Source organism: Protomyctophum bolini, assembly GCF_963924005.1.
Source record: "Protomyctophum bolini genome assembly, chromosome: 4".
Taxonomy (NCBI): Eukaryota; Metazoa; Chordata; class Actinopteri; order Myctophiformes; family Myctophidae; genus Protomyctophum; species Protomyctophum bolini.
The window spans coordinates 34,113,249-34,128,205 of record NC_137865.1 but is presented as its reverse complement, the minus strand read 5'-3'; the positions used below and the strand labels follow the sequence as shown (position 1 = coordinate 34,128,205).

Sequence of the window (14,957 nt, the reverse complement as noted above, 5' to 3'; positions counted from 1 at the left end):
TGCACAGTGCCACAGTGTGTGCGCGTATGTGTGTGGGGTCGTCGTGACCGTGAACGAGCACGCTGCTACACTGACGCTTGTCGAGGACGAGGACGCACGCATTACGTGTAAATTAGGGTGTAAGCACACTTAAGCGTCAAGCAACGCCTAGAGCAGGCGTCTTTTCCGTGTTTTTAAACAGCTGGTGGGTGAAAATGACGCGAGCACGCGGCTGCAACTTGACGCGTCGGCAAAAAACGGAAACGCTTTGCCGATGCGTCAAGTTGCAGCCGCGCGCTAGGGTAATTTCCATCCACCAGGAGTTTAAAACCCGGAAAATACGCCTGGACGAGGCGCTTTCTTGCCGCATGTTGACGCGTATATGTGCCCGTGCTCATTGGCAGAAGAATATTCTAGTTAATCCGCTCTAGCCTCTAGCATCCGTGTTGTGACTTGACTTTGTTGGCATACAATTCGATGGCTCCCCTGTCTGTACGAGTCTGTGCTTGAATTTGGCATTATAGCCCCGTTTAAGGCCTCCCAATGGCCCTCACGCCTCACGTCCATTGGGCCCAACGGCACGAATTGGTGTACCTGCGTGTGGAGCTCATAGACGCACAGGTGAGCTGGAGAAGGCGGTTGCTTTGCTGTTAAACTTTCATTGATTGATTGATTGATTGAAATATGTATTTGCAGAATTACAGTAGCCTACATTTCAAGCACAAACTCAATACAAAGACTGTTAACTGTGAGTGGACGACCCAATTAAGCATTACACTTGTTTACAAGTGTAATGCTTGAACCTTGAACCGTGTTCAATGTGCACTTGCGTGGAATGCGTGCACATTGCCTAATTTGTCTGAGGCCGGTGTGTAATAACATATTAATATTAAAACATGAGGCCGATTCTACAAATGGCCAGTAGTTCTCTCCTCACTCTTTAAAGATTTTTTTAAATAGAAGATTTACAATTATAAAGCTGTATATCTGCTATGTTTTAATAGCCAAAGAAGCACAGATCTAAAATGACTGACTATCACAGCACTGCAGTTGTGCTCACGAACTGTAGTAATTAAGAGATACATGTGACGTATAATTTCAGTCACATGCATTGTGTGATATTTATGTAGTAATAATGTCTATCCCTGGCTGAATACCAAACTGGCTGACCCTGTACGAATATGGCTTGTTTAGACAGCTGGCTGCCTGGCTTAGGCTTGCCATCTTATTTGGAAGTTACTTTGAATACAATATGACCCTGTCACATCAGTGCTGCATGCCGATGAGTATCATGCATTTCATGCAAATGTTTGTGTATATAGTCAACACAGAGGTCTCTTTGACGTTATTATTTCAATAATACACTAAGTCTGTCGTTATTATTAAAATTGTAGTGTGATATCATATCACGCAGGTGCCAGGGGGTTTGTCCCCCCTGAAGTGTGTGGAAGTTGTGGTGTGTGGTGCAGTAGTAAAAAAGTAGTAGTAACTAGTAAATTAACTAATGTTGTTTGGAAGATACAATCATTCATTGCTTATTTTAACTTTGCTTAAAGCTGCACTATATAACTTTCCTCTTCTACCTGCAGATTTGAACCCGCCACCCGGTTTCCTACCCGGTGCTGAAATTATCTTTATACCATTGAGCTAATCTGAGAACCCATCATCAAAAAATAAAGGAAAAACAGCCCCTTTTTAAATGTCTCAATAAAGAGCAGGGAGACATACTCTACCATACAGATTGGACACATTTTTTATGTATTCATTAAAAAGGTTACATAGTGCTGCTTTAAGTGATTCATTGCATTAATATATTGCATTCTGGTAGCAAAATAGTATGGCCAACCAGTTATAAAGTTTGCCTATACTCAGAGTCTAGACACATTTTGCTGAAGTAAGATTAACCAACTGCCTATCTCTAATCTCTTATAGAATATCGATGTCCAAGTACATGAAAATGTGCTTAAATTCAGAGGTGAGTTATCTCAACTGTACCGTTACATTTGAGAAATAATATTAAATTAATTCAAATACAATTTTCATGTTGTGTTTTCAGCCCAAGGACATGGCGCTAAAGGAGAAAATGAGTATGAATTCAGCCTAACATTTTTTATGCCAGTGAAACCAGAGGTGTGTGTCTGCTTTGCAGCAGGTTTATATATTTTGCAGTCAATTATTCCTGACTCATTGATAGTGGCTCATTAATTAATTTGTATGTATGGTCAGGTGACGCATAAATCAACTGAGCGTCAGGTGAACATCACATTGAAGAAGGAGCAGTGCGGGTGGTGGGACAGGCTGACCATGCAGGAGCGTAAACCAGTCTTTCTGACCCCAGACTTTGACCGCTGGCTGGACGAGTCAGACGCTGAGATGGAAGTACGTGAGAAGGTGAGAGGTGCATTTCACGTTCAGTATGATGTCAATCATGTCACTGCTCACTGTTGTCGTTGCCCCCCCCCCCCCCCAATGTTTGAAACAACTATGCTTCTGAAAAGAAAAAAGATTTCATGTCCATGGTGACGATACTTTAGGAAGCTGACATTTATGTTGGGTTAAGGTCAAACACAAGAGGTACCAGACATTGTTTTGTTTTTCTTCTGACAGGAAGAGAGGAAAAACAGACTGAAGGCCTCCAAAGCCCCAAAGGAATGTACGTATAAGTGTTTTTTGATCTGTATTATTGACGCGGCAATATTATTATAGCGGCACACTGCCAGACTGGATTACCAGCCAAGGTGCCTGGACCACTGAGCCATGGCCCAGGCCATGTCTACACTTTTTAACCTGATCTTTTTTGCTTTGTTTACACTTGACCACACTGCATCTGCTGTTTCAACATTTCCATTGTTTTAATCCATCTCCTTTCAGCATCTAGCAGTGTGAAAACTGGATTTTTGTTCATATATAACCTTGTGCAGTTCCTTGGCTTCTCCTGGATCTTTGTTAACATGACTGTACGGCTTTTTATTTTTGGTCAAGGTGAGGATTATTTATTTTGTTCTTTCACTGTGTGAGTCGAGTGAAACCTTTGAGATTCTCTTACTAACTTAATGTAATGCTTTTCCCTTTTTTAGACTCTCTCTATGACACATTTCACACCATATCGGGTGTCATGTTCTTCTGCCAGATACTGGCATCAGTCGAGGTACTCAACGCTGCTTTCGGTGTAGTGAGGACTGGAGTTGTACCAGTTTTTATACAGGTACTGTATTTTAATTTAGTAGAGGAGGCTGAACAAACAGTCAAAAAGGACACGCACATCTGTACTGGGTGCTGGATCAAAAATAAAGTCATATAAGAAATGAAAAATCCGCACACCAATTCAGGCTCCCAAATATCTATACTTTACTGTATTTTAATTTTCCACACTTTCAATAATGTCATACCAGTATTGCCCACCTTCTATACTTGTCAGCTATGCAACACCAATTCCCATTGTCTTTGACCCTATCCTTCCGATGCATTACTGTGTGTGCGTGTGTTATTATTATGGCATGTGTTCTACTGTCATCTCCAGGTGGTTGGGAGAAACTTTATCCTCTTCATAATTTTTGGCAGCTTGGATGAAATGCACAACAAGCCAGTTGTATTTTTCGTTTTCTATCTTTGGAGTGCCATTGAGATTTTTCGGTGAGTGGTCTTCTACATGCTGATGCTCATAGTGAATGTCACGCACACTGGTACCTACCTACCTACTGATATTTCTTTTAACAATTTCAGTAGTGATATATTTTCATGTTTGTGTAAATTGTTTCCTGCGTGGAGGCAGGATTTTCAAATAATTGATCATTTAAGTCTGCACAAAGTCTTTCTACCACATTTCATATCTAGTCTTTAAATGCTTTGTTGCCGTAGTACTTACTTCTACTATCCATTTATAGGTATCCATTTTACATGCTGGCCTGTTTTGACACAGAGTGGAAAACTCTCACTTGGCTGAGGTACACCATCTGGATACCACTATACCCACTGGGTGTTTTAGCAGAAGGTTAGATTGCTCTCATTTCTTTCAGTAGAACACAATCATCTGCATGTCAGTGTTAATAAAATAAAAACACACACAAAAAAACAAAAACGCCTCCTATTCCCGTCAGCTGTCGCTGTGATCCAGTCCATTCCCATCTTTGATGAGACAAAACTCTTCAGCATTGTTCTGCCCAAAGCCATTGGAAAGTCTATTGGCTTCTCCTATGTCCTGCACGTCTATCTCATTCTCATGTTTCTGGGTGAGTCTCTGTGTATACATACACTCTCTGGTCAAATTGTTCAGATGGTAAATTCTGTTGTTAACACTAATCTTATCTTATGCACAGGACTGTATACCAACTTCCGGCATCTCTACAAGCAGAGGGAGAAGCGGTACCGCACCAAGAAGAGGAAAGCAAACTGATATTCAACACTGACGGAACTACACCTCCAAACCACCTTTGCTGCCTGCGTACTGCTGGGACCGTGGTTAAAATGAAATGATCCCCATCCTGTTCATCTCAACTTATTTTCTTTCCTCAGCCTGTCTAACCAAAATTCGGACCACCAGCAAGCATGCCACGGGTGCAAGAGTTTACATTTATTACAACGGCGGAAGCCGTCCCCCATAACAGATGTTTGTATTTCAAGTAGAATGACTTTCTTTATACATCGATATGCTGTAGATCAGAAAACTGAGTGTTCACACTGTATGCCTTTTATGAAGAAAAAGTGCTGCCTAGAGTGTTGTCTACTGAAGAAAAAAAGGAGAGGGATTGGGTGGTGCAGTGTTTCCATAACATTCATCACACAATTTAGAGACCATTGGTTCTACATTTGTCTGTATTTTATCCTTGTATTTTGTCAAATACCTTTTCCTATATCAGAAAAAGAGTAGTAAAATAGAACTCAACATCCTTCATGGCGGTTCAGGCCATATCACAATTCATAACCTCATCCAGGAGCTTTGACTGAACAAATAAAAATGTAAAAACTGTAAGCAAGGGAAAATTTGAAGACCTGTTTTGGCGGGTTGATTGAACGTCATATGCACATTTGTTAGAAAGTTGAACTAATCTCAACCTTTGAAGGCACTTCGCTTGGCCAAAACCGTTCACTGACCAGCGCCTTTCAAAAGCAATTGCCTTTGGTAATTTCTCCTAGGTTTCAAATGTTATGCCCTTAAAGGAGTTCTCCCCAATCACTTATTTTCTATCAATTACATGCCATGGAGACCTTTTTGTTTTTGTCACAGGTCGCTGCTCAGCAGGAGACTCTTAGCAGATAGACTCCACCGGTCATCAAATTATTGGCTAAGGAATGTGAGAAAAACAAGATCTCCATGAATTCTACGCTTTGTGAGGTGTGTAATAATTGATTAAGAAAGTATTTTTGGGGGTAAACTACTTGTCAATTTAGAATTTGTTCTTGTTTTGAAGTATTTTACTGTACATTTACTGTTGTACCGTTTTACAAAATTCTGAATGGATTATCCCAGGCACCAGGAATGAATACTGTTGGGTCATTACACAAAGCTTCATCAAGTAAGCAATGACTAGTCTGAAATGAATTTATTCTATTGCTCCTGCTTTGTGAAATGCCACACAAATCTCAGGGTAAGAACTATACAATAATTGTGGAAATAAAGGCAATACCAAAGGAAGTGTCTTAAAAGTATTCAATATGCCCTGTGGTTCGACGCATGGGCATTCCAGTAGCATAATATTGTTTCACTTTTAAATGTATTTGTATTCATCTGCATTTAACAGCTATGACAAATGATTCATGCCACAAACTTTAGATATTTCTATTCATTAGTTTGGACATACCGTACATTTATCCTCAGCATTTCTGAAATGTGGCAGTGTGATACAGAATAAAGGTTCTCAAATAAAACTCAAGCAGTCATGAAAGACTATTTGGAACAGTGTTACAAAATCTATATACACACAGTACACCAACAATTACAACATGGGCCTTCTTTTGACCAGGTTTTGCTATCTTGCGTGACATTGGAACTAAATTAGCAGTTTATACACCATTTGCTCTGCTGACCACTTAACAGCCCTTTGTTGTAAATATGAGCTGGTATGGGGAGGGGGGACTTTGGATTGTATCTGTCACATGGATTTCAATGTCTGACACTGTAAAAAAAATATGAAAGTGTGCTAATTCAGTCTATTGTTCCCAACTCAGCTTGAGAAGTCTGTATGCATCGGAGCGATGTTATGGTCGAAAGCGGCATACTGGGAGTCGCCAGTGCTGGCAAGTTTGAGCTGCTGGGCGGCGTGGGACAGCTGGAAGGCTGCATCTGGGTGTGCAGAGTCTGGCAGCAGTGTGCACTCCCGCTCCAGCAGCTCTCCCACTCCCTTCAACAGCTCCCAGAAACCAAAGGCCAAGGCAGCCTTCCGCAGACGGTTCAGCTCCTGATGCGTTTGCAGAAAAACAACCACGAGTGAACAACAAGCTTAGTTAAAAGCTTATTTTTTTGTGTCCGTTTTGGTAGTTATCCCCATAAATAACAAATAATAATAAATGGTATACCTTTCAAATTCAAAATATACAACAATGGGCGAAATTATATTTGAGAGGAATTAGATCAGAACAGGAATCTACAATGTATTGCTTAATAAAAAATAAATCTAAAGATTTGAGATTTCCCCCCAGCATGGGTTTTACCTTGTAGAATGTTTGAGTCTTCTCTGGCAGTTTCCTGGCATTCCTCAGGATCTTCTGCACGTCAGTCTGTGGAGCGATAGTATTCATATCAGTGAATGAAAACATATTAATTACAACATAATAAAGTATGCGTCTATATATTAATGCAGGGCCCAAATATGGGTGGGTGGTTGGCTTGGTCCTTCTAACACATTGGTGTCAAACAACATCTCAACAACAGGTGATTGGTATGACAACTTAAGTGCCACCATTCGAGTGTGTCACTTCGAGCAAGTTATACTGGATTTCTGTGAGGATGAGGCTGTCAAAATGGATAAACAAAAGCACAAGTTGGTGTGGTGAAGTTCTGGGCAAAAAACTGGCTGCAATTGTAGTATCTTCAACATCTAGTACACAAAACATTTATTTATCCGTTCATTTATTTGTATCATCACTTCCAATTTCACTTATTTATATTTATCCTCTGTATCATCAGTTCTCTCTCCTGATTGGATGCAATTGGTATCCTGACCTGAAAATGTATTTTCCGTTTACTAAAGAACTGGAGACAGGGAGAACCCTGGTACGGAACAAACACTAACACTATAGCAGTGATTTAGTAACTGAATCTAGAACTATAACACTTATTTTAACAACAAACATCCTGGCCATTAAAAGTAATCTTTTACCAACAAAATGACATCATCCGGCAATTGGGGTAGTGGAGTAGACTTATGTGATATTATAGACTTATGCATTTGCATATTATCCATCTACTGATTTCTTGAGCTACAGCAGGTAACATACCTGAAGCCCACTGGCCTTAATCCAAACTGTGACATTCTGGGCGTAGCTGCGTTTAATCGACGGCTGTACGGGGAATGGACTTTTACTATCATCTTCTCCATAGGGATTTTCAGCAGCCTCTGAAACAAGAATCATCTCATGTAAAATGGGAATCGAGCCAAACTATGCCAGGCACACAGGAAGCAGATGTGAATATTTAACTCAATGATAACTGATAATGTAAGCTTTTGAACTCTCAACTGGACTATACTGGACTAGTGTGTCATCGGGTAATCCAACAATAATATGTTTATTTTGTGTAATAATGATAACTCCAGCAAGCAAAACACTTTTGGCAATGTGTTCTTTTAAACAGTGGGGCATAAAACACTGGTGTAGCCAAGCGTCAGCTGTCAGTCAAATTCACCAATGGCAGGTGGCATTTACTGGTCTGCCCACAAAGGGCTTGCTAAAAGTATGCAGAGAGGTTACTAGCCGCTTTTTCGAAATGTGTGTGCTGGTGAGAACCTTGACTTCTATTAACCTTGGAACTGGGAACAGGAGGTTACCTGATATAGGTCCCAGCTGGCAGACTTTGCCTAGCCATGGTAAAGGCTCTGGACCAGGCTCAAACAGAGACATCATCAGGTTAGACTTCTTCTTGCTGTCTGCCTGGGAGTACAGCATACCGTACCAGTCTGGCCTGCAGACAGATTATTATTATTTCACATGAATATTTCAAATTGTGACTGTTGGGAAGAAACTATTTTATGTTTTATTTTATTTCATAACCCCTATTTTATAGTTTATACTTCATCGTATGACAGTATCATGCAAAAATATTGAAAATCTGCTCACCCCAGTTGTACCAGCGCCACCATGCCCTCCACCTTCAGACTGCCATGTAGAAGGACACAGAAATTGGGGCTCTTCCCTGCAATCTGACTGGCTGAGGCCTCCTCCTCTGGCTCATCTGTGGCTCCTGTGCCAACTTCATCCACCTCTGTAATAAAAACTGCCATTTTGTTAACCACATAAATCCCAGTGTCTCTATTTTGGGCATGTCCTAATAGGCGAAGATTTGGTATAGCAGATCTACAACCTCACAATGTGTCATGGTATATTGTGTGTGCATTGAGAGCCCTATTCTAATAAAGGTAACGTGACTTTAAAAAAAATTGTACCACAAACCTTTGTTTACAGCAATGGGTAGCACTAGATGTCTGGATATGACGGGAGGGCTGGAGATGTCGCCGATCTCAATGAAGCCCACGATCTCCAAATCTGCAACAAATATATCAAATTATATAATAAACACTTTTAATAAAAGGCATGCCTCTAATCAGAATCACCTTTATTTAGTCACATCACAAGTTTACAGGTATAAAACTGTAGGTGAAATTATTGTTTGGTGCAAGCTCCATTGTTTCGATTGTTTCCGGAAAAGAGAAAGAAGATGCAGTGGCGTTTCCAGGAATTACATTTTGGGCAGGCAAGATGTGTTAATTGTCGTCCCCCCGCGCACAATCAGTAGCACTAAAGGTTTTCAAAGAGATATACCTGCCAGACAGTAGGATACAAAGGCATGCATTTGAATGCGAATGGGTGATTGAGGGTCGCACTCTATACACGCTGTCTACTAATAGTTCTCAGGTCTTGTTTTTGTCCTCAGTGTATGGATTTTGGCCAAGCAGAAAATTGATTTGGACAGGTGGACGCCTGTCCTCGCCTTATTGTAGATACGCCTCTGAGAAGATGTTCATAAACCTGGTGGTCTGGCCCTTGATACTGCGGTAGGCCACCTCGCCCGGCCGGCGGCCGCTGTAGGGATTTGAAATTTGTATTGTATTGTATACTATGAACTGCATTGGGAAAAAATATGTTTACCTGTATTAACAGTTCTGGGAATAGGGTCCACCTCCTCATCCACCACTACAGGCTCTGGTCGAGGGAAGACCTGTACATCTGAAGACAGGTTTCCACAGTGGAGCACAGCATGGAATGGTGAGTATGCATAGTCAATCAGTCTCCTGGAGTAAAAGGAGCAGATAAGAGTGGTGTGTTATAAAAATAGATTTCATAATAATACCCACCCAATCCAACATGCACTGAGTGCATGAGTTCACGGCTGGAAGGCTTGTTTGTTATGTCGTAGAGGTGTGCTTTCCCAGACATACTCCAAGATAATTTATTGACATTATTGCATGTTCTTTACTGGCCGTTCTAGTCTAAAGAACTTTAAGATGTTCAGGAATGTCACAAATGAAACCCAAACAGTGTGGTTTGTCCATGACAATGCTTTGCTAATTTTTGTTACATCAAGCGACTGGAAGTCTCAATACTCGATAATATGGCTTACTGACTTACTATATAAAGAACAAATGCAGGTACATTTATTAATTCATATATTGACATTTAATACACTGACATCAACTATTGACACCAACTATTGCTTGGGGCAAGTAGAAGAAATAAAACTTAAGTCAAAACCTAGTACATTATATAACTGGAATGTATGAAATTGTAGAATTCTTTTTATTTACGAGACACTAGAGCCCATTGTGTGTAACAGTCATCCTCAACCTGTTTTGTTCATGTGATAACACTGATAACCTATGCCTTCCACCATTAGCAGTGCAGAATACACACTCAGTGTATAGCTCAGGAAGAAAACGCCTTGGACACAACCACAGGTATACAACTATACATTGTAAACACAGACATACCCAAACATGGCCTGTACACTCTTCAAGCACAGCTGTCCCTCCATGGTGAAGATCTGTCCGTCTCCTCCACTGAGATGAAGTAGTTCCTCCAAGTTGTCCATTGTGTCAGTCATCTGCAGCTGGAGTTACAAAACAGAGTGATTCACTTCATAAGAACCAAGGCACAACAAGTATGTATACAACCAGATTCAGGCAAACATGAACAAAGATCAATTCAAGATCAAAACATCAAGAGGAGTTCGAGTGCGGGGCACGGTGGCACGGTCGGTAGTGCTGTCGCCTCACAGCTAGAAGGTCCTGGGTTCGATTCCCGCTCAAGACACTGTGGGCGCTGGCGGCGTGTCCTCTCCTCAGTGCCCATACCCGAGGTGGGGTTGGCGAAAGGGCCTTTCTGTGTGGAGTTTGCATGTTCTTCCCGTGTCCCCTAGGGTAGGTACCCTCAGAAAAAACATGCAGTAATCCTGGTCACTAAACTGCCTCCCCCTGGCCAGCCAGGGCGCCTGATGGAGGGGAAAGTAACTGGTTGGAATAACGTGTTCTTTCCACACACTACGTCCAACCAGGGAAACTCCCCCCTGTCAGGTGTAAAGGAGCAACCTGGACACTCACGGATGAAGGAAGTGAGTGGAGCACAGCTCCACTCACTCCAAATAAAATGGCAACTAAAAAATACGGGGAAGCAGCTTTTTGCTTCTACGGGCCGTCGGCATGGAACAAGCTCCCACTGTACCTTCATCAGGCAGCCTCTGTAGAGGTTTTTAAGCTCAAGGCCCACTTCTACAACATTGCTTTTAATTGATCTTTTATTTTTTATTTTTTGTTATTCATGTCCTCACTGTATTGCATTACTGCTTATTTTTTAAATGTTGTTGCCTTGCTTTTCTTTTATTCTCCATTGTTCTGTAAAGCACTTTGAGCTGCATTTCATGTCATGAAAGGTGCTATACAAATAAAGTTTTATTATTATTATTATTAAACCAAGCCATCTCTGAATTATTAAGTTTTCACATACTCCTCTAGGTGGCAGCATCACCATTATAAGTGAAAGTGAGCAAACCCATAGTTTGCTTAGTCCCATATAATACATGTTCTATAATATATTCTTATGTGAACAACAAATATTGCAAGGAAGGAAAAATGTCTGCATATAGTACACTAAGCAGCCTAAGTTTGTTCGGTTTGCCCAAAACTACATTCAAAGCTTTGGGTGGGCAGTCTCAGAACAGATTTTCTCCATAACTCCGTCATCAATTCCCCACAGAACTTGACTTCACAACAACAGGTATTATGCTGGCTGTACTGTACATGGCTTAAGTGACGGCAAACAGCACGAGTCGTGGTGGGCAGGGTCTGGCTTCCAGATGTGTTCTGTGGCAGAATGAATTGCCATTTGCCTGTCAGCCGTTCTTTTGGTGTTCTAGTGGAGAATGCAGCTACCTTTAGCAGTTCTAATATTACACTAAAGGTTAGGGTTGTCCCGATCCGATCACGTGATCGGAAATCGGGGCCGATCACGTCCTTTTCTGAAATTGCTCTATTGCAATTCAAGTCAAATGTAAGGCCATTTGGATTGATGACCTTAAATATTGCCTTGATGGGGTGGCCACTTAAGTGTGTCAATCATATGTGCTGCATTTCATTCCTTCTCCCCGCCTTGATTGAATACGTTATTAGTCAGAAATGTAAGACATTTAGGCCAAAAGTATAAGACTTCACTGTCCTGTCTATAAAGAAGCACAAAATGCAACTCTACCCCAGCTCTGGATTCTTTCATAAACACAATTCAGTGCTAGTGTAGCACAGTGTCTCAGAGCTTCTGCCTGATGACCAATATCTAATATCTCCCTTTAGCCTAGTGGATATGAGGTTGGCTTTCCACACGGGACACCTGGATTCAAATCCCGGCCGTTACATTTGCAGAATTCATAGGATAAAAAATATAGAGTAAAAAAATAAAATAAGATGACTCAATACCTCCTCTGCATTGGCGACACACATGATGAACAACTTGGCAGGAAAAGGGAAAGGGAGAGGGAACTTCTTGTCATCTGCACGTTGCTTCAGTGTCTGCAAGGAATGACGCAAGGAACCCTTTCCAATACCAAGAGACCCATCTGTCACCAGCACCAGCTACAGGAAAAGCAAAGATGAGAAGACAATTGCCTTGTCGTTGCATTACATTACTCTATTACAAATTAACCAGTGATCCAGGTGGACAAACTTTACAGAATACCTGACAGGGACAGGAACTGCCCCACTCCTGCTGCACTATGTTGCTGACTCCATTGAGAGCTGATTCAAGACAGGTTTTATCATAGTCTTCCAGATTGCTTAGAGCCTCCTGTACAGGATTGATACAATTGACAGATAATAACTGAGTATGCTAATAATTCTTATGCTTTGCCAACAAAGTTACATGCAATGTGATGTGATGCTCGACACACGCATGTCACAACAAAGTGATGACCAATGAAAATACAGCTCAATCTCAACAAATTAGAATATTGTGTAAAAGTTCATTTTCTTCCATAATATAATTCAAAAAGTGAAACTTTCATATTATTCTGAATTCATTGTGCATAAAGTGAAGTATTAAAAAGCTTTTTTGGTTTTAATCTTGATGATGATTATGGCGTACAACTCATGAAAATCAAAAAATCCTATCTCAACAAATTAGAATATTTTACGAGACCAGTTTTTAAACGAGAAATGAGCTGTACACCATAATCATCAAGATTAAAACAAAAAAAGTTTTAAATACTTCACTTTATGCACAATGAATTGAGAATATATGAAAGTTTCACTTTTTGAATTATTAAGAAAATGAACTTTTACACAATATTCTAATTAATTGAGATGGAGCTGTACATTATTTTCGTAGAGTAACTAACGCTGCAGAACAAATGTGGCTTTACCTGTAATGTGTTGTAATCTCTGGTGAAAGGCACCAACAGCTCATAGAGGGAAGAGAAAGCCACCAGTGATGTGAACTCCAAACGATAATTTACAGCCATGTGTTCAAACAGCATGGTGAGCCCATGAACAGCCAAGTTCTTCCTCTGAAACTCTTCGTTGCCTTCCAATGACACAGACCGTGTCATGGACAAAGACACATCCATCAGAACCACAGTAGGCATGGCTCCTCCTTGCAATGACTTCTTAAAGCAGAGTTATGGCAACGTGTAACGTATTCCAGCTGTATGGAAAACACAGTGGGTGATTACTGTGACTGTCAGTTGTTCAGTTAAAGACAAGTTATCTAGCTGCTCAGAAATTACAAAATGACTGAACGTTAATGTTTTGATTAATTGAAAAGGACTCCCCATTCATCCAATTTGCTTTTGCGATCTGCTTGCATTGCTTGTACTAGCCATGGTTCGTGACTCTCGTATTCATACGAGAATACATGTCATGATAATCATCATGGCAGTCATGTTTCAGGGCTATGCTTGTACCAACATGCAACTCTAGGCCAAGCTTGAATTATCCTCTTTCAATCTGCCAAGCTTTTGTTTCATAAAAATCCAGCCTAGACATGTTATGAGCTACTTTCTGTCAATAAATTCTCTGCAGGTGTTGGAGTTTGGAAGCACTCGCGCTGCTGCCTCTGCGAAACGCGCAAGGCCACAGTGACAACGAGTGCCTCCAAACTTCACCTGCAGAGAATATCTTGACAGTCTTTGTATTGAGTTTGTGCTTGAAATGTACTGTAATTCTGCAAACTGTTAATAAATATTTCAATCAATCAATCAATCAATCAAGAAAGTAGCTCATACAAGCAGATCGCTAAAGCAAATTGGATGAATGGGGAGTCAATGGAGGAGGGTATTGAAAATCTAGATTCATTCCATTTGAACTATTGAACTGTGCTGTCCTCGAACTGTGCTTATTCTACAAACTGTTAATGTAATTTTCAATCAATCCATGTTTTTTCTAATAGAACAAAAAAAACTCCACATTCCTCAGAACATAAGTGTAATGTAACTGTTGTATTTTCATGTAATAATGAATGATATAAGACAGCCTTTGTTTAGCAGCTAACTAACGTTGTAATAGCAAGCCACTACTTAATTTAGCATTGGCTTGTATCAAAGAAAACAAACATATCCCAATACTGAAACTGGTGTTTAAAATGAATGAAAGTGTAAAAAGGCACGTGAATGTACATGTAATGTAAACAAAACAAAGTAAGCAAAATAATCATACGTGCCTGCTGTCAAGTTTCAATCGCCATGAAAAGGTTTGTGTTGTGTACGACGACTATTCTGTCCGGGCTGAAGCTGAGCTGCGACCAATGCATTAATAGTTCCTACCTAGTTACGGATGCACGTGAAAAAAGAGTGCGTTGTCGATGATATCGCGTTTAAGTTAATAACATAATAATATGCCACAGTTTCGCTATAGACATTTAAATATATTCTACTGATACTGTAGTTTTTAAATGAGAACGTTTCAAGTCAACTATTTTGTATAAGTGTTACCCTTATATTTCCATTAAATTATTTTCAAACTTTGGCTTCATAAAACTTTAAACAAAGACTGACAATATTTAACATAATAACGTCGTGAGTAACAATATTTTTATTATTATTCAATTAAATATTTTTAAATGAATGGCCTAAGCTTATGATAATAAAGTGAGAGTGAGACAATGCTCCTAATCCTATTAAGACGTCAGGTAGCCTATTAGCTAGGTTTTATGCTGATCCATTGTGAAGACTTGTCCTGCGGCGCGTCCTACTTGACCCCTCTGCGCACAATTTGGACTCTCCACGGTTTGTGCCATGCAGTGAACCCAGCTGTGGGTAGTCTTTTCTTGGATATTCTGTGTCCCTGATT

At 40.4% G+C, this 14,957-nt stretch overlaps 2 protein-coding genes across 3 annotated transcripts; one reads left to right on the top strand and one right to left on the bottom strand.

The window, feature by feature from the left end:
• Positions 1–431: 431 nt before the first annotated feature.
• On the top strand, positions 432–5,354 carry hacd3 (3-hydroxyacyl-CoA dehydratase 3). Its single transcript, XM_080762568.1, has 11 exons — positions 432–600; positions 1,912–1,954; positions 2,036–2,109; positions 2,206–2,370; positions 2,587–2,632; positions 2,851–2,961; positions 3,057–3,184; positions 3,500–3,612; positions 3,864–3,970; positions 4,077–4,208; positions 4,296–5,354. Exons 1-11 carry the CDS (start codon positions 523–525, stop codon positions 4,370–4,372), a joined length of 1,074 nt encoding a protein of 357 aa, XP_080618694.1. The 5' UTR covers positions 432–522; the 3' UTR covers positions 4,373–5,354.
• A 258-nt stretch (positions 5,355–5,612) lies between these two features.
• On the bottom strand, positions 5,613–14,392 carry ints14 (integrator complex subunit 14). 2 transcript variants are annotated; one of them, XM_080762566.1, is made up of 12 exons: positions 14,329–14,392; positions 13,034–13,314; positions 12,352–12,459; positions 12,093–12,248; positions 10,119–10,237; positions 9,280–9,422; positions 8,584–8,676; positions 8,251–8,407; positions 7,962–8,095; positions 7,414–7,532; positions 6,628–6,693; positions 5,613–6,374 (listed from the first exon to the last, which is right to left on the bottom strand). In XM_080762566.1, the coding sequence occupies exons 2-12, from the start codon at positions 13,253–13,255 to the stop codon at positions 6,141–6,143; spliced, it is 1,551 nt and encodes a 516-aa protein (XP_080618692.1). In that variant the 5' UTR covers positions 13,256–13,314; positions 14,329–14,392; the 3' UTR covers positions 5,613–6,140. The 2 variants fall into 2 exon arrangements, with proteins under 2 accessions (XP_080618692.1, XP_080618693.1); XM_080762567.1 differs by having other exon boundaries at positions 8,251–8,395.
• Between the last annotated feature and the right edge of the window lie 565 nt (positions 14,393–14,957).